General features: G+C 41.0%; 1 protein-coding gene across 6 annotated transcripts in view; it reads right to left on the bottom strand.

Annotated features, from left to right (window-relative positions):
- Nucleotides 1–18,016: 18,016 nt before the first annotated feature.
- TANK (TRAF family member associated NFKB activator) overlaps nucleotides 18,017–25,716 on the bottom strand; it is a 94,029-nt gene continuing 86,329 nt past the window's right edge. For all 6 annotated transcript variants that reach the window (XM_041773913.1, XM_041773914.1, XM_041773912.1 and 3 more), the window contains 2 exons: nucleotides 22,445–23,025; nucleotides 18,017–18,833 (listed from right to left, as the gene is read on the bottom strand). In XM_041773913.1, the coding sequence (XP_041629847.1) occupies nucleotides 18,654–18,833; nucleotides 22,445–23,025 (761 nt within the window). In that variant the 3' untranslated portion in view covers nucleotides 18,017–18,653. The remainder of the gene's footprint in view (nucleotides 18,834–22,444; nucleotides 23,026–25,716) is intronic.

The raw sequence follows: 25,716 nt of genomic DNA, 5'->3' as shown, positions 1-25,716 counted from the left end.
AATTATTCATGGAAATCCTATCTATACTAATAATTATTTTTGTTCATTACTCCTTTGCATTTCATTTCAAATAATGACAGGTATTGTATTCTGCAGTCACTTATACTTTAGAATATTCCTCATAATTGCAATTTTCTTAAGCCATGTTTACATGATTAAAAAAAAAGCATATAGATAAAAACAATTACATTGAGTAAAATCAGAGTATTTGTACATAAACCAATCACTTTAGCCCAAACTTAAATGGACCAAATTGAGCTGACCAATTATTTTAGGATTATTTTTAAAGTTCAAGTTAAGAAAACTAAAGAAATCAATTATTTAAAGAAAAAAAAAACAATTAGGAAATAGTCTTCAATGAGACAAATTAGCTTTACAAACACTCACAGTTATGCAATATATATTTATTTTATTGTATATTTATATTTCTGTATATCAATCTATAGATATAGATATATAATTAGGTATGTATAAGTATATAAAATCAAGGTAGGGACTCTCGGTAGCTCAGGGATTGAGCATCTGCCTTTGGCTCAGGGCATGATCCCAGGGTTCCAGGATCGAGTCCCACATCAGGCTCCCTTCATGGAGCCTGCTTCTCCCTCTGCCTGTGTCTCTGCCTCTCTCTCTGTCTCTCATGAATAAACAAATAAAATCTTAAAAAAAAAAATCAAGGTATAATAAACCACAGAGCTTGTGTAGGATCCATCTGAGAACAATTAAAAAACTTACCTGAGGGACACAGAAATTTTCACAAACAGTTCCTATGTGGGATAATGACAATATTATATAAAAGTGTCCCGATTCATTTATAAGTTGAATACAATTCTGGGGCACCGGGGTGGCTCAGTTGGTTGAATTTCTGCCTTCAGCTCCGGTCATGGTCCTGGGGCCCTGGGATGCAGCCCCTGGTCGTTGGGCTCCCTGCTCAGTGGGGAGTCTGCTTCTCCCTCTCCCTCTGCCTCTCCCCCCAGCTTGTGCTCTCTCTCTCAAGTAGATAAATATAATCTTAAAAAATAATAATAATGCAATTCTGTTTAGAACTTCAGGTGAGTTTTTAATTCCAAACTGCCTAAAAGGACTACTTTGTGGTAAAAAGGAAAAGTTCCTCTTCCCCACAATGTTCATTCCCACACCCCAAGGGTAACTATTGTCAAGAATTCTTTTTGTTTATTCTTTCAGAAATTTTTTATGTGTCTATAAGGCACATATCTACATATGCATGGGCACTGCTATACACGTCTATGCTTTTGCTGACTTTAAATACAGGAGGGATAATATCATCTATACTGTTCTACAACTTGCTTTTTCCACTTAATGTATCTTGGGCATTTTTCCATAAGAAAACATATGCTCGCAAGTGATTTTTGTAACTTGATAAAGTAATTCTGAAATGTATAAAGAATAAGTAAGCAAGAATAACAAAGACTACTTTTGGGGGGAAAATACCAAAGAGAGACTTGCAATATCAGATGTAAGAATATATAATCAAAATATTGTGATAAAGGTAGAAGAATAGAGAAATCAGAGGAGCAGAAATTAATCTCAGGAGTTGACTCTGGAACATAAATTCTTTCAGTTTGATCTGAAATCTTTTTAAGTCCATAGGAAAGAAGTATATCATTCAACAAATATTCAGGGACAATTGCTGAACAACCGGAAAGAAATGATCAAATCATCACCTCATATGATAAGACAAAATAAAGTGCAGTTTGCTTAAAGCATTAAGTGCATGAAATCAAAACAAAAAACAAACCAAACCAGAGTTATCAAATATGTAGCAGCAAATATAAATGGGATATATAATCTTCATAAGGAGTATTTTCTAAATCCACAAGCATGGGCAGAGAGTTTAATGAAAACTTTTGAGAAATTGATCATTTAAAAATGAAAAAAATCAGGACACCTGGCTGGCTCAGTCTGTGGAGCATGTGACTCTTGACCTCTACACTGGGTGTAGAGTTTACTTAAAATTTTTTTTTTTAAAAAATGGAAAAGTTAATGACACAATATTACCTTGGATAAATAAAATGTATGGCACAGTGTTATTATGCTTATTATATAAAAAAAACTCTCAGAAATTAATTAAAAATAAAAACATTTTTTCTCTCCAGAGAAAAAAATGAATGATGTAGAGAAAAAAAGCAAGCCACTATGAAACAATATAAATAGCAAATAAACCTAAAATATATTAAAAATTTTTGAGCCAAAGTAAAAACTAGAAGAACAAAGATGTTTTTAAAGCATCACAGTAGATTAAAAACCTGGTAACATACAGATAAATGGACACCTTCATACCCTTCCATTCTGGAAGATATTTAGGCCTTATGTATTCTGAAAAAATTTCTTGACCCTGAAATTCCCCTTTTGGGAATTAGTATGGAGGATATAATTGTAGATGTATGCAAGTATTGTCTACAGAGATGTTCATCGTAGAATTGTTTATAATGTAGGAAAATTAGAAACCACTAAATATAGAGTTAGAGAACTTCTTAGGTAAACTATGGTGTACTATATAGTTATAGAAAATAATTTTGGTAACAAACATTTAATGACATGGGAAAATATTTGTGATTTATTTTAAGTAAAAAAGTATAGATTACAAATAAGATGCTATGTATTCTAATTATTTTTAATTACTGCACAGAAAAATACACTGTAATGATATACTTAAAAATATTGACAATGACTATCTCTAACTAGTTGGGCTATGGGCGATTTTTCTTACATTATTGCCATAATTTTCACAATAAACACATTAGTTTTATACTCAGCAATAATGATATAAAAATACAAACCTGAAGCACCTGGTTTGGCTCAGGCGGTAAAGGCAGTGACTCTTGATCTAAGGAATGTAGGTTTGAGATTACTTAAAAAAATAAAATCTTAAATAAAATACTTTAAACAAGTGTTTATGATGCAGACATTGAAATTTATGTCTTTTCTCAAGTGACTGGTTGCTTTGGGTCACTGTGTTTACGCGTAAGCCCAGGTCAGTTTGTCAGCATTTCAATGAAAAAATGTACCAAGTAAATCCTGAGAATAAAATTATATGGTGATTTTGTAAAAATATCACGATTTTTTGTTAGACAAAAATCATAGAGTTAAAATAGGCAATATTTTCATTTTTAAAAATGAAATAAATAGGGCAGCCCGGGTGGTCCAGCAGTTTAGCGCTGCCTTCAGCCCAGGGCCTGATCCTGGAGACCCAGGATCCAGTCCCGCATCAGGCTCCCTGCATGGAGCCTGCTTCTCCCTCTGCCTGTGTCTCTGCCTCTTTCTTTCTCTCTCTCTTAATCTCTGTCTCTCATGAATAAATAAATATAATCTTTAAAAAAATAAAATAAATAACTATAATAATTAAAAGAATTCAATTAGCATTATGCACCTTTAAGTAAAGATTAAATGGCTCCTCCCTAAATTTTATTATGTAATCCAGCCTCATTTTTTAATTAATGGGAACACAAATAAGTACAGTTATAAAATTTAATACTCAGCAACAGATCAGTTTTTTAATAAAAAATTTCTAAATATTTTCCCATAGACTTTCCCTAGGGAACAAATCATGCCACAGAATATAGTAAATAAACTCTAGGGAAAATTCGTCATTTATTTCTAGAAAATGCCAACTTGTTGATTTGGTGACAAACGTATGTATACATATTGTATTAAAAATAAAATTAATACCTCTCTCTCTGTGTCTCTCATGAATAAACAAACAAAATCTTAAAAAATAAAATAAAATAAAATTAATATAAACCTAGTGAAATGTTAAAACTGTGAAGCATTAAGCAGCTAGTTAAAACTACCCATTCTTGCTCATGTATCCTTTCATTTGCCATTTAAGTTAGTAGCACAAACTTTGCATAGTCTTCGCACGGTTAATTAATATAAAATTGTTATTAAAGACCCCCCAAGTAGCAAATATTGAACAGGATACTATTTTAGGATCTGGTTGTAGATCTGACTACTCTGGCCGGCAGCGTGCGAAGCGGCAACCTGAATAACATGTAAGCAGGAGGGTCAGTTCCCAGCACAGCCTGAATGAGAAGAGCAACTCCTCTTCCATGAGCCAGACGCCTTTTGAATTTATCAGTGCGTACTCCATCGGAAACCAGGTGCTGTTCCCAAAGGAGAAAACACTGCCCTCCAGTGGTCTTCCCTGGTGAAATGGAAGTAGCTTCAGGTACCATGATTGCAGCACTTCACAAAACATTGTGTATGTATCTAGCCTCATTTCTGGCTATGTTTCTTAAGCTGAAATCTCCATCTACAACTGAGCATAAGGACAAAACCTCCAGAGTCAGTTCTAGCATAAGAACAGTTACTCTGGTTCAATAGTCCTATTGGCTAGGAGGAATGGCTGTGGCCTTCTGGCCCCCAAGCTGACCATTTATCTGACAGTCACAATTGGATCACGTTACCCACCTATAGCTTCTCACTTCCCAGATAAGAAAAAAAGAGATTTCATCTCTATGTTTCCCTTGTTGGCCAATTTTTTCGCTAAAAGACATTTAAAATTGTACAGCAGGCAAAACCCCAGGGGACTGAACAGTGTTCCAACATCCTTAAAGGCTTCCCATCACTTGAAAAACCAAATTCTTCCTCCTGTTTCTTAAACTAACCAAAGTAGGCAAAAGCAATTTTAAAAAGTCTTTGTGTCTAGCATTGGAAGTTTCTCATATTTCACACCATTATATAAATGTCACTCTAACCTATATGTATCACAAATGCTACGCTAAATTAGGGCCAAATTTGCAACCTAGTTTAACTGGGTTTCCTCTTTTTGCAAATGCAGTTTTTGTGTCTGCATTTAGCAATGCATACAAAACTGTCCGTGTAGCTAACTGCTTCGAATTGCTAAATTTGAGGATGGATGTGTAGATCGCCTGAGTCTTTATGCCTGTGCCAAAGCAATCCTGTTTCTAGGCATATAAAGACTTCCTAATCAAATGGACCTCGATTACACTGCTAAATTCTTGGACTACTTCATTGAGTCTTTTGGATCGAGTAAAGGAAAAATGGAATTTTACGGGGGCAGAGATGGTTTCCTAACTTCCCATCCCTCTATCCTTCAGATGCCAGAATGGAAGTGCCTCAGAGAAGAGCAAGGGCTAGTTCCACGGCGTTAGGGACTCATCCGTTACCAGTTATGTGACTTAAACTTAGCCTCATTTTCCTCGTCAGTGAATAAAGATAATAATGACCCTCACAATCACCAGCACTGCCTCGACTATTAAAGCAATGCCCACGTAAATGTCCTAGAGGCACGATTTTCTAAAAATATTACTCTTTTACCATCTTAAGTAAAGGCTCCTCATTCAATCTACTATCTAGAAGTAGTCCTGGGTCCTCCAGATACATTCTCCAAAGCAAATGCCCTGTGCTACTAAAATATTAAACAAAGTATTTTAACATCATATTGTTCAAATATGGCATCTTTAAGTAGGAATCAAGATTTTTCTTCTTTGCAGTCCCACAGAAGGTGGTATCTATTATTTTCACCTGGATTCACGAAGCACTTCAGAATAAAAAAATGACAGACATAAAATCATAATTATTGTGAAAATGGCTTAGGTATTAGACACATTTGGGGACATTGGACCGAACTACAAAGTCTTTGGTCTGGAGAATATATAGTTCCACAGCTATGCCTGTTCTGGTTGTTTACTCAACTTAGAAAATGTACTCTTCAGAAAGAAATATTGCTTCTTTTAGTACATTAATGTACCCTCCTTTCGGATGAAGAAAAACTTACAAACACATTTCAATACGGCACATCGTTTCCCCCCGTCACTAGCTGTGGTAATGAGTTTTTACTGAGCCGAGGTCCCACATCTTCATCTGTTCCCATTGTGTACACCTGCAGCATTATAAAACATAGTTTCTATCCAGATAAATTAATCCAGTGTCTTCACTGTCTTCACCGTCCATGACATCTCACCAATCACTGCATTATGATACTTTGTGTCATATGACAGAGAATCTTTGATTAATCAGAAGTTTTTATAATAGTACAAACTTTATGATTTAAAACAGAACATATTGAATTGAGACTATAACAATGATTTGATAAATATGCTATATTAGAAATTTTTGAGATGAAGTTCCATTTACAGATGGAACAAAGTACAGCTAGGTATTCCAATAGTGTATATATGTTACATTGAACCCCTGAATAAACATTATCTATGTATTAATAAATGCAAAGAAAATAAACTATGGTTATAACAGCTAAAACTAATCTAAATTAATCTCAAAATCTGACAGTGTAACATATGAACTTGTGGAATTCTGAATTTTGAAAAATGCATCATATTTGTGACAGCATCAAAATAATCTAAAGTCAGAACACCTTTCCTGGATATAATTATATTATTATAATTCTCTACCTTGACAGATGACATTTTTAGAAAACTCTAAATACAACTTCTAGTATATGCACTAAAATAAAATGTTAACAGATAGACAACTCACCATAGTATAAGTAACACATTCAAATTTAGTAATTTATTTTCCAGGTGGAAACCAGGCTTCTTGGAAGACTTCAAACTATGCCAAATGGTCTGATTTTACCATAGAGGTAGGCACTAAAGGACTAAATTTACTTCTGTGTAATTTTTGTTAACTACATTTTACATGCAAATGTCTATACAACCATGTTAATGAAGTTATAGAGAAGGAAAGAAAGTTGGCATTCCCATTTTTCTGTTTTATTCAAAAGCAACTTTTCAGTTGACTTGCTATATCATTTTAAACCACTTTTCATTTTGTCAAAAGAAAATAGAAAAGCCTAACAATGCTTTCAAATTGGATCACAAGTCAAGGAAAAGAATACCTGACTTATGAAAAGAATACAGGCCTGACGATTTTTTCTCCATACCGTAAATCTTCAGGACATAGACTACCTCTTTTGGAATCAGACCAAAAAAGTTCTGTTAATCATACATACTTAGCAAGTGCAATCTACTGACCCAGAGTTGGTCACTCAGTGGGAAAAAAAAAATGTCCTTTTTATTAGGAGCTCAAATTTTTTTGCACCCAACATGGGATTGGATGTTTACTTGACAGTTATCAAAAATCTTCTTATCCAAGAAATATAAACAAACATATTTACATTCTACGTGGGTGAATTTTCTATAGACATTTTGGTATTCACGTATCAAAGCTCATACTCGCATTGAAAGTATTGCTTTCAAGGGGGATGTTAAGCCCAAATTTGTGTCCCTAGGGTCTAACACAAAGAATGTGTTTAAAATAAAGGCACACTTGACTTGTAATAGACCTGAAAGTGATAACATCAGAAGCGTAGGTGATAAAAGGAGAAAAAGGCAGCGGTAATGGTCACAGCTCTGCGCTTATGGTCCATGTTACAGCTCGGACCTATGCAGTCTCACCCCAGAACATCTCGAGAATAATAAAGCAAAATAAAACCTCCTTCACTTTCACCCATGGAAGGGAATCAGGATCCTCACCCAAATTTCAAACTTCTGGAACTTGGAAATATCTGTAAAACCCCCCAAAAGCAAGGTTTCCAAAACCTGCCACATCCCAGGAATAGACAGATCTTTCCCCCTGGAACTAGGACTATTAAGAATTCACAGATTATCTGAAACATTTACTAGTCACCCCACCCCCATGCTAGAGGGAGAGGAAGACTCCTAGCCCTGGAGAAAGCCTGCTGTGAAAATGCCAGGTCCTTCTTAGGCCTTGGGTTGTCAACTTAATTCCGGCCACAGCTATTCCATGACTGTATCAGGGAAAACAGTGTACTTGTGTACTTGTGTGTATGTGTGAGAACTGGGGTGGGGTGGGGGTGGGGGACCAGGATGTCAAGACATGTAACAAATCCATATGATTTTTTTTTCTTTAAACGTTTGAGAATGTTGTGTTTATACATGCTGGGCAACATAAATCATAAATCTTGCTGGATTTCTGCTACTGCTGCGTGAAGCCCAGAAACGGCATTTCTGTCAATGGGCGGAAGAGATAGAAATCAAGACCCAGACAGGCAGCCCCCCCCCCCCCCCCCCAGGACGTGAAGCTTGTTCCTACTGCAAGCTGGAGTGGAAGGAGATGATGACATCCAGAACAAAATGTCTTTGCCACGAGGATGCTAAAGCTCTGGCTTTGTGATCTCTGTGTATGAGAAAGCATGATCAATGGAAGGGACTTAATTTTCCCCCTTTTCTGGAATCAGAATATAAGGGTTCTTTAGTTATTTTTAAACTTCTTCCTGTAGAGTCCATTGCTGTGTTCCATGGAACAGACAAAACTCAGCAAGACAACAAAGACTTGATCTGCAGGAGAGAAGGTAATAAAGAGCAAGTCCTCTCCAGAGGGTAATTAATCCTTAGTCATTCATCCTGGAAGTCCCAGTTACCGGGAGGTTAATGTTCAGGTAGCTTCTTTCTATTTTCTTTAAAATTTTTTTAAACATTTTTTTTTTTTTTTTTTTTTGCAGAATGTTATACTATTAATTGCCAATTTGCATATGTGTGCAGCTGCTGTTTTGGCTCTGAACTCAATCCGATAAGCTTGCTGGAGGTATCGCAGAGCACTTGGCAGCTTTCCTATTTGAAAAGAAAGCCTCTCCCCACTACAGAACAGCTGATCGTCTATCAGCGATAGACCCTGATGGCGTGAATTACAATTACACTACTTTTCACACTAAATCTGGGTGATAGCTACTTGGAAAGAAGTTTCATCATTTTTTACCACAAACTGGAAAAAGAATTACATGGTCATGCTGTGCTTTTAAAGGCAGTTTGGTTCACTTTTGTCTATTTAACACCTAATTCCAAGAAGTCCATAGGCATCCAGAGATCTGAATGGCGCGTAATGAATTCACTGTTTAGATTGAAGATTTTTAAAATCTACCTCAAATTACATTTATTAACAAGGCGACCAGGAAGTGTTAAAGTTGTTAGACGCTTCATTTATTAAATAATTTGTGGGTATTTTCAGTTGTCATATCTAGAGTCATGGGGTTTGCTTATTTTTTTTTAATTAGCAATCCAAAACAATGCTACTGCAATTTAACAATTCATCACATAATCCTGGGCTCTTCAGTTCAGCTGTTAATGTTAGATAATTCAGATTGTTATTTTGATCTGTTTATAAATGATTTAGGTTGCATTGATTTAGGTGCGGTGAGGAGAGCTGCAGCAGCCGAGGCACCGGATCTCTCTGCGTTCACCGCGAGGCTCGGGATCGCATCGCGGAGGGCACTTCCGAAGCCGCACCTGGGGAGCAGGCCGTGGGGCCAGGGCCACTAATCATGACTTGATTTGCTACCAGCCCTTGGTTCACTTCGTCATTAATTTACATTTCCTGTCTGCGTGGAACACCGAGGAAGGCCCTCCTCGCCCAAGTGCCTTCATGGGAGCCTCCATCTCTTGCATGGGCTCTTCTTCTTCTTCTTCTTTTCTTCTTCTTCTTCTTCTTCTTCTTCTTCTTCTTCTTCTTCTTCTTCTTCTTCTTCTTCTTCTTCTTCTTCTTCTTCTTCTTCTTCTTCTTCTTCTTCTTCTTCTTCTTCTTCTTCTTCTTCTTCTTCTTCTTCTTCTTCTTTTTCTTTTTCTTTCCTGGGACATCAGAAAGTACCTTCTTTCCTCTTCTTGCAAGAACCGACCACCCCTCGGAAGCCGTTAGGAGGCCCCAGTCCTCCCTCCCTCCCACTGGCCATCCTAATCCACTTGCTCAAAACACGAGAACAAAGCAAGCCCGCGAAGAACCAGAGTGAGACCCACCTGGAGCAGCGCAAGTGGGACACACTCCCCCTGACGTAGCTAACCTAAGAGCAAAGTAGATTGTTTTCCTTTTTAGGCGCTAGCTTTATTAGATTTCTCACTCTCACAGATTATCCGAAGACTACCCATTGATTGATCGCCCGTAGAGCTGCATTTGGTGTAAAGAAAAAACTCGCAGCTTTATTGGCTCCCAGGAGACAAAACAAACAGAACAAGATATTCATATTAATGCAAACAATGCAACAAATGAGGGGAAGCCGCGCGGGGCTGGGGCGCGGCGGGGCGGCGCGGCCGGCGGGGAAGGGCCTGGCCGCCTCCCGCCCCAGCCCGAGCCCCAGCCCCAGCCCCAGCCCCAGCCCCAGCCCCAGCCCGAGCGGGAGCCGAGCCCCCCCCCCCCCCCCCGCCCCCCGCCCCCCGCCGGCCTCCGGGCCTTGCCGGGCCTCGCAGCGCGCAGGCCTCCCCCGCAGGCCTCGCCCCCCCCCCCCCCCCGCCCCCTCGCCCCCTCGCCCCCTCGCTCCGGGGGTCCCGCCCGGCCTCCCCGACAGGCCCCGGAGCGCCCACCCTGCAAGGCAGGCGCAGAGGGGGGACCCCTCCACCTGGTCGCCCTCACCCCCGCCCCCCCCAGACCCACAGGGAGCAGAGCAAAACCCAACGAAACAGAGACCCTGGAGGAAAATCTGTTCAGTAAGACCTGATTTCACATGATTAGGGGCAAGGAAACACTAAAAACCGGATTCCCAGATAGCGCACGGGGCATCCGCAGAGTGCAAATGACTTGTTGTTTAGCTGAAATTCAGATTTAACTGGACATCTTGCATTTTTACTTGCCAAATCTGGCAATACTTACTACAAAAAAAAAATCGCTTTCTTTTAAATTTTTTTTTTCTTTTAAAATTTTTTGAAGAAACCCTATGAGAAGCAAGGCTTGCTGTCTGACGCAACTTAACATAGGATAGTCAGGACTTTGCAATGGGACTTTGCCTTTGAAAGGAAACGAGTTGCCCTCACAGGGTGCACCCTGTAGGTGGGAGGAGGAAGAAATGATGGAGACCCCTGGAAGAGCCCTTGTATGTCCCAGGAAGTGGCAGTGTCCTTGCTGACTTGACTGGAAAATGGGCCGGGCTTCCTGCCTTGAGCGTGGCTCCCCTCAGGCCCGGGCAGGGTAACCGGATTGTGCCTGGAAGGAGGGGGGCTTCCAGCGATCCTGCCCACGTCACATCCCATGTCTCCTACCACTTACTATGGAGCCACATTACTCCTTGGTATTTATTTTATTTCAAAAGAAACAAAGTCGGAACTTGGAAACTTAAAGGCCGAAGGGAAGAGCAAAAATCTGCCTTAAAATATATCCAGTGCTCTCCCCTACAAGCCCATCTCATGCAGGCCTTACAGATGCTGAAAGAAAAGACTTTCAAAATGCCTGTGGCAAAACCTCAGAAAAAACTAAACCGCGGGTCTTTGCATGTTGGAGTGTGTGTGTGTGTGTGTGTGTGTGTGTGTGTACGCGCGCGCATGAGTGTGAGGGAATCGAAAAGCTGAACAGTGAGTGGAGCCTGCTGCTTGCATTTCTCCCTCAGTCCTGGTTAGTGAGAGCTTTTTCCAGGAAGCTTTATCACCCTCCCTGATACTTTGGATTCCCAGTGAGCTTGCCTTCCCTTTAAGCCAATTGCTTGAAGTTGCAGGAGCACACCCACCCAGGCCGCCCCTCCAACAACTGCAAGGGGGGCAACTACTGTCTAATGAGACCTGTTTTCAGAGTCCACCCACCAACACCAAGGGCAGATAATGTAATGCTGAGACCTCCTCAGAGGCCTCAGGGCCATCTTGAGGCAAGTGAAGGCCAACTCTTGAACCGATGAAACATGCCTTTGGTTTAGAAAATGTTTTAGTTCTAGTTTGATGGTTCTAGAAAATATACAGGCTCACTTCCAGTTCATACTGGCTTCCCTTTTTTTTTTTTTTCTTTATCAAACAAACGGTAAAGTGCTTGCTTCGGCAGCAAGTGTAGCAAACAAACTGTAACCCTCGGTTTAGAATTTAGACAAAGTTAGCGTTGTGGTTTGGGTGTCATGGTGAGGTTTAACTCTAAGCTTTAAGTTTTGGAGACACAAATCTTTTTTACTTTCTCTTCTTAGTTTGTGTCTCAAGCTTCAGAAATACATCCCAACACTTGCTGCATGGAGCAGGAAAAGAGGAAAATGCTTGACATTCAGTGCACTGAAGTGTTTCTCCTTCACGGCAGAAATGTCCGGAGGCCTGTGTTGGGGTGGTGGTACATGGGTAATCCCTAAGTAGTACACCCCACCCATGGTCAGGTAATGGCAGGCTCCCCACTGTCCCTGTGCTTTAGTATAATGGTTAGTCTCTTTGTGTACAAAAGACTCCTGATAGAATGATTTAAGCTTCCTATGAAGCCAAGTACTAAGCCAGTGGAAAAAGTGTACTTATTTTAAGGTGAAGGATTATTTCAGGAAAAAATACTGGATTGAAGGGAGAGCATGAATTGGGTTCTAATGATTTGAGTGGGTTTGAAGGACTCATTCATTCCCTTTAGATGCAGTTTATTTGGGGTTTATTGTTTGCTTGCTTTTTTTCCCCCTATCCAAACAAAAAGAAAATTGGATTAGGCAATCTCTAAGATTGTGTTATTTCAAAAACAATTATTCCTTGAATTAATTAGTAAGTGATGACTTATCTTTTGTACACAGCTTCCAAAAGATGTAAATAAGATATTTAGAGAATTTATTCATGATCTAACTCTAAACAACAAAGGAATCATGGGCACACTTCAGGTAATCCACGCATTCCAGATTCCAAGGGGTTATTCAAATGGGGGAGACCAGTTAAACATCAAGAGATACCTAAGGAGGTGCAACTATTCTGGAGAAGGGTAAGGGACTTAACCCTGAAAAAAAAGGACAAGGGGATAACGTGTTCAAGAACTTACAGTTGAGTCCTCTTTGGGGATTGAGACCTCAGAAAGGAGAAGACTGCAATAAGGAGAAAGCTAAAGTTATTTAGTAAATATACGTGGCATCGTCATCCTCAATAGTCTAGTGTTTGCTGCATTTTAAGTGTATTAATTTATCCGTGAGGTGCTCTGAGGCCGAAGGAAGTTAGCAATCCAGTTGTAACTGGTTCTAGAAAAGGCCCAAGAAACTAACTTTTTACATCCTATGGGGGGGGGGGTTATAAAGTGGTATGTCTTTTAATTTGAGGCCCTCCTTGTACTGTGAGCTCCAACAAGCTTTCGCTAAACAGACTTCATTCACATTCTGAATCTGGTTTTTGTCTCACACATATTAAATTTTACAAAACAGAAAGAAACAATAGAGCTTATTAAGAAAAACTTGTTTTGAATAGTAAATTAAGCATAATGAAAATAGGCACATGTTTTAGCACGGTTTTCCCCCCTTTATTACCAATTGAACATTTACATCTTTTTCAAAGTGCTGTGATTTTCCCCTTAAGTCTTAAGCTGGCATCACATACTTTCAATAAATGAGACTTACATCACTTGTATCTACTGAGAGGACTCATTGTAAGATTGTGGATTCCAAATGCGCAGCCTCCCTAAAAAGAGTTTTAAGCAGTCTCCCCTAAACCGTGTTAATCAACTCATTGTGGCGTTCTAAGAGTCCAGAGAACTACCTGATTTCAAAGACAGTAAATCAACTATCAGTTCTGACCGGTTTCTAATTGTACCCTGTTCTTGGAGACTGGAAACCGGTACATTCCGAGGGAGGTCCACCTGACTGGATGGGTTGTTACTGAGAGATATGCCCCAGGTGGAGGCATCTTCAAAGCCAATATATTTTCTTTATAACTGGTGTCAAATTGATGTATATATTAAAAAATCTTGGAAAATGATCTCAAAAAGGAAGTAACAGCCCAATGAGCCATATGTTCAGGGAACCTAACAGGTTTCCATTGGGACCAAATTTCACTTCACCTTTTTGTCCTTATGTGCAAATAAAAACTTATCTGTAAATACACCATTAAAACAACCATGCAAAGTCGTCAAGTCTGTAGACTGAGAAGAAATTGCCTTACACCCGCAACAACCAAGACATTGGAAGATAAAGATTTTGATTAGATATTAGAAATACATACACAGCAAGCAACTGAACTAACTGTATTTGAACTTTGTAGGTTTATCACTTAAGAGAAAGATTTTGGTTGTATAGAATTGGTTAATAAAGAAAAGCCTAGTGAATAGTTAATGAATTAGTTAATTTTGATGCCGATGGAGCACCTGAATCTCCAAATTTACATTAATAAATGTAAAGTCAATTTTTTTTCCTGCTAGGTAGGCTGCTATTTTAACAGACTCAGGTGCTAGAGAGTTTGCCAAATGCCAGATAATGCTCTAGCACCGGAAAATCTCTGAGGCACTGAGGGCAGAGAGGCCTGCTTACTGGTTTTCCAAGGAGTAGAAACCCCCGTCCCCCAAAAAACATCATACAAAATTCTTGAGGTAACTGTTATAAGAATTCTCAATTTTAAAACTTTCAAACATTCTGTATTTTTGTGTTGTCGATCCCAACAATTTTGCATTTAGCTATTGTATTGGTATGTCTGGGCATCTGCTAAAAGGAAAAACGATTCACTCTGTGTGTTTGTGTAGTTCTTCATCTGATTAGATCAATGGTGATGATATAAAATACCAAAATTTACTCAGGTCATTTTTATTTTATTCTTTTTTGTTGTACTTTCATTATGACGCGTTACAGAGGAGGGTAGAGAGAATAATATAAGTGAAACTCTCATGTATAAATGACGGTTTTATGGAATCTTCTTCACATTTTAAATTGATCTTTTTTAAACAAAACAGTTGTGTGTGTAAATCGATGCAGTGGTAAAGATCAGCAGAGCAAAAAATTAATACTGGCTAGATTATCTTTCAGGGGCTTTCTTTTTCCATGTCCGGTTTATGGGGGAAGGAAGTTTTATGATGTTAATTTAGACACCTGCTTAGCTAAATAGCACAGAACTGTTGGAAGGAGCTGCTTTCTTAGTTCTGGGAAGCTGGGTTTCCTTTACCCACCGAAGCCACAACAGCAGTGTTTCAGTGTTTCAATCTGTAAGGGTAGTTTATGTAAATGCATAATAGTAAAATGTAGGGTATGGGTAAAAGTGTATTTTAAGCAAGAGCTTCGAGCTCAACAATCAGCTTTTAAACTCAAAAAGTAGGAGGAGACCTACGGTACTGAGACCTCAGGGCCCGGGCCGCCTCCCTCACCAGGCACAGCAGAGACTCAGGGTTGGGGGGGGTCTCCCGGGGGAGGCGGCAGCCCAGCTGGTTGGGAGGGAGGGGCAGGGGGCTGCGCTCCGGGCGCCCTCCCGCCTCCGCCTCTGTCCGCCGCGGGCTCCGTCTGGGCAGCCGCAGGGCAGAGGCGCGGGCGCCCGGGTCAGGAGGTCAAGCGAGGGCCCCTCGCCTTCCCGGCCTAGCGGGCGACGAAGGCTGGGGGGCGGCGCGGGGCAGAGCCTGTGCTCGGCTGCCCGCTCCCGGGGCCTTCCGGGCCCTCCCTCGCCCTCCTGCCTGCCCCTCGCGCCCCTCGTCCTCCGTGGAGGCGCCGGGCTCGCGCCCCAGGCCCAGGCCCAGCCCCGCAGCGGCGGGCGGCGTCGGCGGGAGCGCGGGAGCCGGGCTCGGCCCTCCAGGAGGGAGGCGGGGGCCGGAGCGCGGGCCTCGGCCCACCCGCGGGGGGGCGCTGGGGGGCGGGGGGTGCAGGGCTCCGGGCGGCTGTGGCCGCGGGGGGGCGCTGGAGGGCGGGGGGGCTCAGGGCGGCAGTGGCCCGCGGGGGGGGGCGGGGGGGGCGCAGGGCGGATGGGGGCAGTGGCCCGCGGGGGCGCCCGGGGAGAGGGCGCAGGGCGGGGGGCGGCGGTGGCCCGCGGGGGCGCCCGGGGAGGGGGCGCAGGGCGGGGGGGCGCGGTGGCCCGCGGGGGCGCCCGGGGGTCCCGCCGCGCGAGGGCCGCGGAGCGGCGCTGCCAGCGGCGGGCGGGCCGCGCGGGAAAGCGAGGGAGCAGGAAGCGGCGGCGGCGGCGGCGGCGGCGGGCCGGCTGGAAGGGAGGGAGCGCCGCAGGCGGGAGGCGGGGGCGCGGGGGAGGGAGGCCGGGGAAGGAGGGAGCGCGGCGGGCAGGCGGAGGGAGGGCTGATTAGCATGCAGCAGCGCTCGCGCGCTCGGCTCCATTGTTTTAACACCTCCCCTCTCCTCCGCGCCAATCTGTCACCGTTCAGCAGGCGAACGCTGCTGCCTCAAATGCTGCTCTTCTCAAATGAGACGGATAATTAGTTGCCCCGCACGAATGCCGCACTCTTCTCACCCCTGATTGCTATCACCTTCTTGCTCCTGGCAGTTTTGACACCTCGTAATCAGCCTGCTGCTTTTCTCTTTTCTTCCCGACTTCTGCTTCCCTCCCCACCCCACCCCCCCTTTTTATTTATTTATTTATTTATTTATTTATTTATTTATTAATTATTAGTTTAAATGCCACCCGGGTCCCCCTTCGGACGAGGCCTCCGCGGCGTCCGCCCGGCGCGCAGGGTGTCTGCGGGCGTCGCGGCGGCCTCGCAGTCTTGCGGGGAACACCCGGCCGGGAGGCGTCGCGGGGGGTGGGGAGGCGCCCGTTCCTGCCCCCAGGCGCCCCTGCCCCCCCGCCCCCGGCAGCCCCCGCCCGCAGCCGCCGGGGGCCGCCGAGCCGAGGCCGCGGGGAGGGGCAGCCGGGCCAGGCCGGCACCCGAGCCGCGAGCGCCAGGCGGGCCTGGGAGCGGCGGACGCGCAGCCTCCCGTGTTTATAGAGTCTTTACCTTGAAGGTTAAAAGATGTGAAGAAGGAAAAAAAAAGGAAAAGGAGGGGCCTCGGGGGTGGAGAGCTCCCCAGCTTGCTGCAGCCCGCCGCCCTCCGCGAGCGGACCCGCGCGCCCGGCTGAGGGGGCGGGGAGCGCCGGGCTGCAGCGTAAGGAAGCAGATGTCCCCGCTGGCAGCAGCCGCGGCTCCGGGGAGGCTGCGCCGGGGGCCCTCCCGGGGACAGTCACCTCCCACTTCTCAGGCGTCCCGCTCACAACTGCCTCGGCGCGGCGGGGGCGGCTCGCTCAGGCTCGGCGTTCCGCGCGCGCAGCCTCACCTGGGAGCTGTTCCTGCCGGCCCCGCTCAGCAGCTGCCGGCACGCGGCCCGCACGACGCGGCCCTGCGGGGCGGGCTGGGCGGCGCTCCGGGCGGGGGGCGGGGGGGCCGTCCCGGGGAGCCGGAGCCCTGCCCGCTCGCCCTAACCGTGGCGGAGGGGGACAGTGCGGCGGCGCCCGGCCCGGGACGACACCTTGCTTTGAGCCACTTTCTGGGCTAGACTCTCCTTTGGTTGTCAGCAGGCTAGTAGGTGTCAACTGTGTGAGAGGGGCTCTCTCTTCTAGAAAAGGACAAGGAAAAAGAACCCCCGTGCGCGAGATAGGTACAGTGGCATATTCTGGGTGGCACAGGCGGAGAAGTTTTTCTTTTTAATCGTGTGTGCGTGTGCGTGGAGTGACAGGGGAGGCTGTGGGTGCGACGTGGGGCGAGGCTCGGATAATCGTCCAGGTATTTCCATTCAGCCCCAGGGGCAATGGAGAAGTCCGGGTCTCAGAACCCTTCACAGTGAATACCTAATAATCGCTGTCACCTTGGTGAGGAAGATGTCAATGTGATGTGCTTGGCACCCTGAGAAGTCGAGGCACCATTTTCATTCTTTCACGAGTTAATAAGGCTTTTTACTGGGGCACAGGGGCCTCTCAGATTCCCCCATCCTAAAACCCTCCAATTTTTAAAAACATTTCCTCCAAAGAAGGCTTAAATTCCTGTTTTGAAAGCTGCAAATCAATGTTCACTTTATAAAATGGAAGCCATGCCTCAAAGAGTTTTAAAAATCGGAGGCAAAGGGAAACCTGAAAACAAGCACCACAGGGAAGAAAAATTTAAGAGACACCTTATTTTAAAGAATATTTTGCAGCCGTCGGATTTGGTATCCTCTCAAACGTCTTCCAGTGGCCATCAGTCAGGCTGCTGACAATGAACCACAAATTTCTGAACAATGTAAACACTTACAAGTCAATCAATAAATGTGGATACTCCTTATAGGGCTTTTTAAATTTGCTCCCCGGAAATTAAAATGTGTTTCTTTAGCAAGTTTAGTTTGAAAATTAATTTCTAAATTCAAAGTGATCGTAATTAAATGTCACCAGATCTGATATCACCCTTCTACCATTAAAAAACATGAATGTTATAAACTTCCCCTAAATGTTATTTATTTCTTTATTTTTTTCACTCAAGAACAAAGAACACATGTAAAGATCACAACATAAGTAACTTTTTAAATATTTAACTAATTTCATCATGTAGCTATATACATAACAAAATTTAAAACCATGTACATTATTTAACAAAACAATCTAAAGTATTTAAATAATTCTAACCAGTGATTTTATCCCTGGGCAACAAATGTCTTAGGTTTGGCATTTACCTAGGCATTTATGTTGTCTGCTGTTCTGTATTACAGGTTTATTAAAAAAAAATAAAATAAAATCGCCTATAGCATAAATAACCTAATTTTAGGTGAAAAACCCCATAAACATTTGACATCACCAAATTCAACAGATCTAACTAGAAATCCAAGCAATAAGCTTAGACGTTTGAAACAAACATAAATTAAGGCAATAAACACTGTAAACATGAATACAATGAACTACAGCTTCGTACAGAATGATCTTTCAAAAGAGAAGAAAGTTACAATGCAAGGTTAGAAAAAAAATTCATAGCTATTTTTCACTAAATGATCTTGAACTAAGTTTGCAATCAAGTATTACAAACCCAAGACCATCACCCAGACCTGGATGATCACATAGACTCATCCCACAGACCTGTCTTCCAAGTGCATCTTAAGTCTCCCCATTAAAGTGGGAGTTCAAGTGCCGCAGGAAATCCCCCCTGGATGTAATGGATGGTGGGAAAACCGCTTGACAGAATTCACAGACCCGAGGGATAGGCAGCTCTGAGCCCCTGCCACCCAGGACCGAAGATAAGTCACTGTCTTGATTAGGAAAGGGCTTCCAAATGGGCTGCAGGAAACAAACAAAAACATCTTCTGTTATTTGTACTTACAATCAACTTACAGTGAATTTCAAATGCAGGGTTTTCTGCACGGGGTATGCGCATAAACACAAAATTCCCTCACAGGAAAGCAAAGTACCTTTCCATAGCATTAGCATGAAGACAGGACTCCATTCTCGTTTCATTAAGGGCACAGCTGAACTTTGATTAAGAGTCACTGAAAACACATACATGCGCTTTATCTTCATCTAGTCAAAGATTTTCCAGTTTTACCATCAGCAAATTTTAATGCCTGTTATCATAATGGCAGTAGTTTTTGGAACAGTCAATAAGACTTTTTAAAAATTAAAATCTCTCTTTACTATTTTCCAACAGAAACCTTAAGTTAGAGGGCTCTTATTAATACACAGTACACTAGACATGATGTGTGTAAACATGCATTCTGATCAAGAGCCATTTAAATTTCGCTACTTATAAGCAAATACACAATGAATAAAACATATAGGAATAGTGTGGTTTTGGTGAAAGAATTTTTAAAGTACTAAACAAATTCCACTGATCAGTTGTTTTTTGAAACCTCAAAATTTTAATCATTCAACAAATCTAACATAAGATGCATTCTTTTGACTTATTTTGCTCTTGCTATATATACTGCATAGTTTTGCCTTCTTTACTCTTTCTTGTGACTGAATACTTGTCAATAGCTGCCTAATTAAAGAAGTATGAAAAATTCAAAGGGACTATCTCCATTATAAGCAACACATAAATACTCTGGAAATACTGCATTTATTCTAAAAAATCTAGCAGGGCAAGAAAAAGCATTTAGTTCAATAGTAGGTGCTCAATAAATGCTTGTTGACGATCTTATTTTCTAGAATATTATAAACCAAATTATTTAAAAAAATTCACGGGGATCCCTGGATGGCTCAGCAGTTTAGTGCCTGCCTTCCGCCCAGGGCATGGTCCTGGAGTCCCGGGATGGAGTCCCGCATCGGGCTCCCTGTGAGGAGCCTGCTTCTCTCTCTGCCTGTGTCTCTGCCTCTCTCTCTGTGTCTCTCATAAATAAATAAATAAAATCTTTAAAAAAAAAATTCACTTTCTTGTATACCTTGACACAGGTAAATTACCTTCACACAGCTAATTTCTGATACTTTGAGAAGAATTACCTCAAAAACTCAATTTAAATAAAGAGACCCCTTTGGCCTCCTATGACTAATGTGTTTTTAAAATAACAGCCTAGTTCAACACCTGATACAGTGTTAGTTTTCATTCCCTTAACCAATCTCCCATTCTAGTTAACCAATCATTTACAATAAACAAGTGTATTACTAACTGAAGCAATTGAGTTTCACAACATCACTGTCTTCTTAAAAACACTTTACTGGACAGCTGTGTACAGTTGGTGTAAATATACAGAGTCTGCTAGGCACCGAGATACATTCAAATATCAGAACAGAGGCTTCTAATAACATCGACTCAATTCCCTTTTTAAGAAGTGACAATTTTATCACAAAAATAGTAATATTTAAAATATTTTAAAATTTGGGGTAAGATAATTTTCTTTAGAAAATAGGATTAAAAGCCGTGATAACTGTGAGAAACAAGCAAAAATAAGTTAGAGTTAACCAGATTTAAATTTTACTGTTTTCAGTTTAAACAAGAAGTACAAGTGATTAAAATGATCACTTTCATGGGAAACTGATATGGATATAAATAAAAGATTGTTCCGTTAAAGGTAATTCTTATTAAGATCTATAAAATAGGGAGAAATAAGCTTAGAAGCAATTTAGCTTCTAAATTTGGTAAGCCAACCTTCTACTGCCAATTTATCTTCAAAGTCCATGTTTATCATTCTCTATTAGGAGTTACTGGTTCAGATTTGATCTTTTCATAGAATTCAGTTGGGACCCCACTCACTGACTCAGCAAAAGTAGGAAGAAAAGAAAATCATACACAGTAAAAATAAGCAGATATATTTTAGGCTTTGTTATGATAGCTGAATGTATAAAAAAGGTATTAAGAAGTAGTGACTGATATAAAATAAAAATCTGAAATATGTAACCCAAATTTTTCACTTCTTTGTCATTATCAACAATTCAAGAATTTTGTATTTATCATACTAGTTTTATTAATACAAATAAAATGGCAAAATGTTCTTAAAATTTTAAGAAATATTCTTTCAATCCTAAACTGCAACATGGCCTTCAAAACAAACTAATTTCTTTGCCTTTTCTGCCAAAATATCAATTATCTAACCTTATGCCCCATGTCTTGTGACAGCTCAACACCAATTCTTCTGCATTTTTTAAGCTGAATACTTTTCCATCAAGTTGTAATCACATACCAGCTGTTTCCCTTGCTGTAGCATAGAAAGCAAATGCACAATGCAGGGTGCCATCTACTGAAACATGAATGTACAGACTAACTAGTAAAAGAACAAGCAAGAGATATAATGGGGGAAAAAAGTAACAAGCATTAGAACTGATGCACTTTACAGCTCCACAGGAATTCTACTTGCAATAAAAGAAATTGTTTAATTTGTTTCATTTAGTAATAACTATACTGGGACTATGATGTGAAATAAGGCACAATGTAGAACACAAGTGAATTTATAATTAAAGCTTATTGTCAGAGATGCCTAGTTTTTCCCACTACCAAAATATACCACAGCTTGACTACTGCCTCCTTTGTATGCTGATTTAGAAGTCTGTAACCTATACCAGTACTTAGAAAGGCAAAGGCTATTCATCAAGTTGTTGGATTTTTAAAAATAAGTATCTCAAGGCAAAGAGAAATTACACAAATGTGTGCAAATTATATAGATATTTACACCATTGTGTATTTTCACAAGCTTCTGCTTACTGTAACAATTATATATTTTTCACTTGCTTTCAGGCATTTTTTTTTTTTTTTTAAACTAAAAGCATCATTATCTCTGATAGAACCTGGATAAATGAGAGTAACTATGGACTGGGGGCTGTAAGTAGTCTTCAAGCTTTAGAAACATTGAAGTGTTTGATTAAAATCATACATATGCAGAGACTATTTGAAAAATATATTAGGCTGCATGTTCATTGCCAGATTAGAAACCAAAACCAAACCCTGCGGATCTACGTACTGTATAACTGAGAATGTAATGGAAGTATTAGATGAAAGACAGTTTACTTGTTTTGATAAATAGGAGTATACGATGCAATCATTTACTTAGGAAAAACATGTATTCTTGTAAAGAGGAAAATGACAAACTTTTCAATAAAAAAATGCCATTTGTTTCACAGTATGAAATTTAACAAAGGATCCTACTGTAACACTGATGCTGAGTAAAAAGCTTTGAATAAGGCACTAAGAAAATGACATACACTAGGTATGGATAAAGCTACCATGTATTTTAAAATGTGCCCTACATTTTAAGGTACTTTATGATAGAGCTTAACCATATTGAGCTTCTAAAATTTCATGACATTTATTATAGGGCTTAGCTTTTTAATTAAAGTCCTTAACTGTAGCTAGTCATTAGTTTAAAACAGGATGTCTGATAACCTAAAAAGGATGCATATCTGTGCATGTATGGCAAAATGTGTCTTCACACATAATATATTTGTTAATGCAAAACGGTTACCTGCTGTGGTCCTCGGATAGCTTTTCCCGGAGAATCAAATGAAGCAAAAGGTACATCAGATGGGTCCTGAAGTAGTAATGTATTTACATATAATGCATTATGGTTTCCAGGTGGCAAACACAGAACTCTATCCAGAGATGTCCTGATACACGTGTTTACAAGATTGGAGGGTTTTGTTTTGTCAGTTGTTTTAAGATTTTGTATAGCTGATGCTATGGGGTCAATTCCCTGAATTTGAAATAAAGTTTCTTCTGTTTTAACAAAGTTTCCCGGGTTGTCTCTGAACTCCTTATTAAATTTATCATGACATGATGTCTCAGTTACGACAGGACCAAGGATGTTGGGTCTTTCTGGAGTACTATGTAAGAAAGTAGAGTCATTGTCCGTAGGTGGAAACTTGACATTGAATTTAGAAAGTGATTCAAAAGAGGTATCTTCCTCATCTCGGCCCAGTCCTCTCGGTGTGACAGATGTGACGCACGGTGCACCTCTATTTATATCATCTTTAGCCTGAGGCTTAAATAGCGCTTCTTGTTTATCTGTTTTATCCGTACACTGTATAGGAAGAGAGCACTGTGTTTCTGCAGGGAAAAGAGCACAAAAGGAAAACAGTTGCATTCCAATCATTCTTAAAAATCTGAATGTTCAATGAGCTTTGGACAGATGAATATTATTTTTTCTATTAGTTTTCATAGCAACTGAAGACAACTAGGATTTTTTACATTTGCTATCATCTTCCACAGGAATATTAACAGTCTCTAGTGGGTGAACTGGAATGTAGTTTATTAGTCACAGTTAAACTACTTTGTCTTTTCCTAGGTCTTGTGCTGTAAGCTTTGCATCTTGTTCACAGTTATACTGCTCTATGCTCAAAAAACATTTGCTTGTAGTGTATACATTTAAACATTTTGTCAGTAATGGAAGCTGCAACTGTGAGCTTGCTTAGACAAATAAGTTGTTAAAAAGGAAAATCCTTACTAGGCATATATAATATTATACAGGTTAAGAATCTACATGAATCAGGCCATTTATTACCCCTAATACCACTGTGTTACAAAGTATATCACCAATCAATTTAGCCATTGTGTACTCTGAGTAATCCATGTGAGGGAGTAGTAGTGGTGGGGGTTGGGGAGAAAGAAGACAGCAGAGGCAAGAAGGAGGAAATTTTGGGATGCGTGTTCAGAAAACTGTATGTGAATACATAATTCTTTCATTTTATATATAGCCTTTATATATAGCTAGTCGGTAGATACAGGTAGATACCATGGCCTCTGCAGCTCATTTAACTGGAAGCTGTTTATCTAACAAATTCAGCTCTCTAGAACAAATTCAGCTCTCTAGGACACAGGCAAAAGCTAGAAAGTAAGTAAATAGAGCTTCTGAGTCAGAATTAGAGCCAAAAGGCCCACAGATACTTGCATTTTGCTCTTATTCTCTTTTTAGATTTATTCTAACAAGCTTGATGATATTTCCCTAGCTCGGAGCTGGTTAGAAACAGCAAATTAAAAGGTAGGGATGGGAGTTGTTGAAGACAGATATAGATATCAACAAGAGCTAAAAGCATGAGAGGAGACAAGAAAAACAAAAAAGCACATATAAGAACTCAGAAAACACTATAGTCTGGGATAGTGCCAATAAGGGCTACATTTCTCAATGCATAAAAACAATGATCAAAACAGTCTCCATGTTGATGATCCCGAGACATTAGAAAAAGCTAAATTGTGCTTCTGCAATCTTACCTAAGACGACCATAAGGTTGGAGATTGGTAATATGTGATTTTCATTAAACAGACAAAAGGTAGAAATTTTTAAAAACCAGCACTTTAAAAAGGTCCTCAGAGAAGTGCCTTCACAATAGGAGACTTTCCCAAGGACACCAATTTAAACAGAGAGTACCCTGTACAACAATGTCTGTCCGGCTTAGTAGGCACTTAACAAATATCAGTTCCTTTCTCTCTAGTCTTTACAGTCTCATGACACCTTTCCATCTTTTGCCACAGCACATTCCGACAGAAGGTATTTTCTGCTTAGACATGATGGTAGTACAGTGCAACCAACTTCTTTGGTTTACCTCCGTATATACCTACTACCTCTCTTTAGTACGTAGCATCTTATCTTAATGGTACTGAACTGCTTCTTTGCCTTTAAATTTAGATCATGTCCAATCCATTCTCTACACTGCTCCCTATTTTCTTTCTAAAATACAAATCTGGTCATGTTACCTTCCCAATAAAATCTTCTCATGGCTCTCCAAAGCTTCACCCCTCAGAAAAGTCATATAAAACTGTTCGTGTCTGGCCCCTGGTCACCTCTCCACAGTCTCACCTTTCACCACAACTATAATGGTGGTGAACTTTGTACAGTTCTCCAAAATAGCCATGTTCTCCTGTCTTTGGGCCTTTGCACACACTGTGCAGACTGCCTGAAGTGTCCTCTCTGCTAATCTTTACCTAACTTTATTTGCCCCTCATTTCTTGGCATAGACATTAATTTCTCTGGATAGCACTCCTGGCTCCCCAAGACTGGTTTAGGCATAACTCTTGGGCCTTGAGGGTTAAACACTTTGCATTGTATTTGCAAGTGGGAGACAGAATAGTCTCCCATTAAAGTAGGTTTCTTAAGATCTTCAACTGTGTTTTGTTTCCCACTTAATCCGAGTCCCCTATCTAGTGCCTGGCAGATAGTATGCCCTCAATAAATATATTCTAAATGAATTTGTATTCTGTTCCCAACAGAGCTTAGTAATGTACATTCGCTAGATAATTTGTCTGTGACTAGGAGTGGTCTCAATTGAGACCAAGCTCAATTATCTGGCAGGATTTCTTTGTCCTTGAAGGTATCTTAAAGTCCATTAACTGTAGTCATTTTTCCTGATAGTAGACTTAACAGTAGCTAGAAATTCTAGGAAATACTACTTTCTTTGTAGGTGACATTTGCTAACTGCAAAAATCAAATCAGGAAAATCAACTGTTGAGGTAACCAAATTCTATAACATGTGAGGAGGAAATGCTTATCAAAATGATCCTCACAAGCAGAACAGGGAGATGATGAAGAAGCTGCTGCTGCTGCTGCTGCTGCTGCTGCTAATGACAACTATTATAATAGCACTTCTATGTGCCATGCACTGTTAATACCATTGTTTGTGCCTTAATTCATTTCCTACTTAAAATAATCATATGGTAGGCACTATATTATCCCCACTGTACTTGTGAAGAAACAGAGACATGAAGAGGTTACTTCCAAGGCTAATCAATGGGTGGTAGATCTGG

This window comes from Vulpes lagopus, chromosome 11 (genome assembly GCF_018345385.1).
Source record: "Vulpes lagopus strain Blue_001 chromosome 11, ASM1834538v1, whole genome shotgun sequence".
NCBI classification, from domain to species: domain Eukaryota; kingdom Metazoa; phylum Chordata; class Mammalia; order Carnivora; family Canidae; genus Vulpes; species Vulpes lagopus.
Note: the sequence above shows the minus strand (reverse complement) of the source record. Positions and strands in the feature narration are given on the sequence as shown.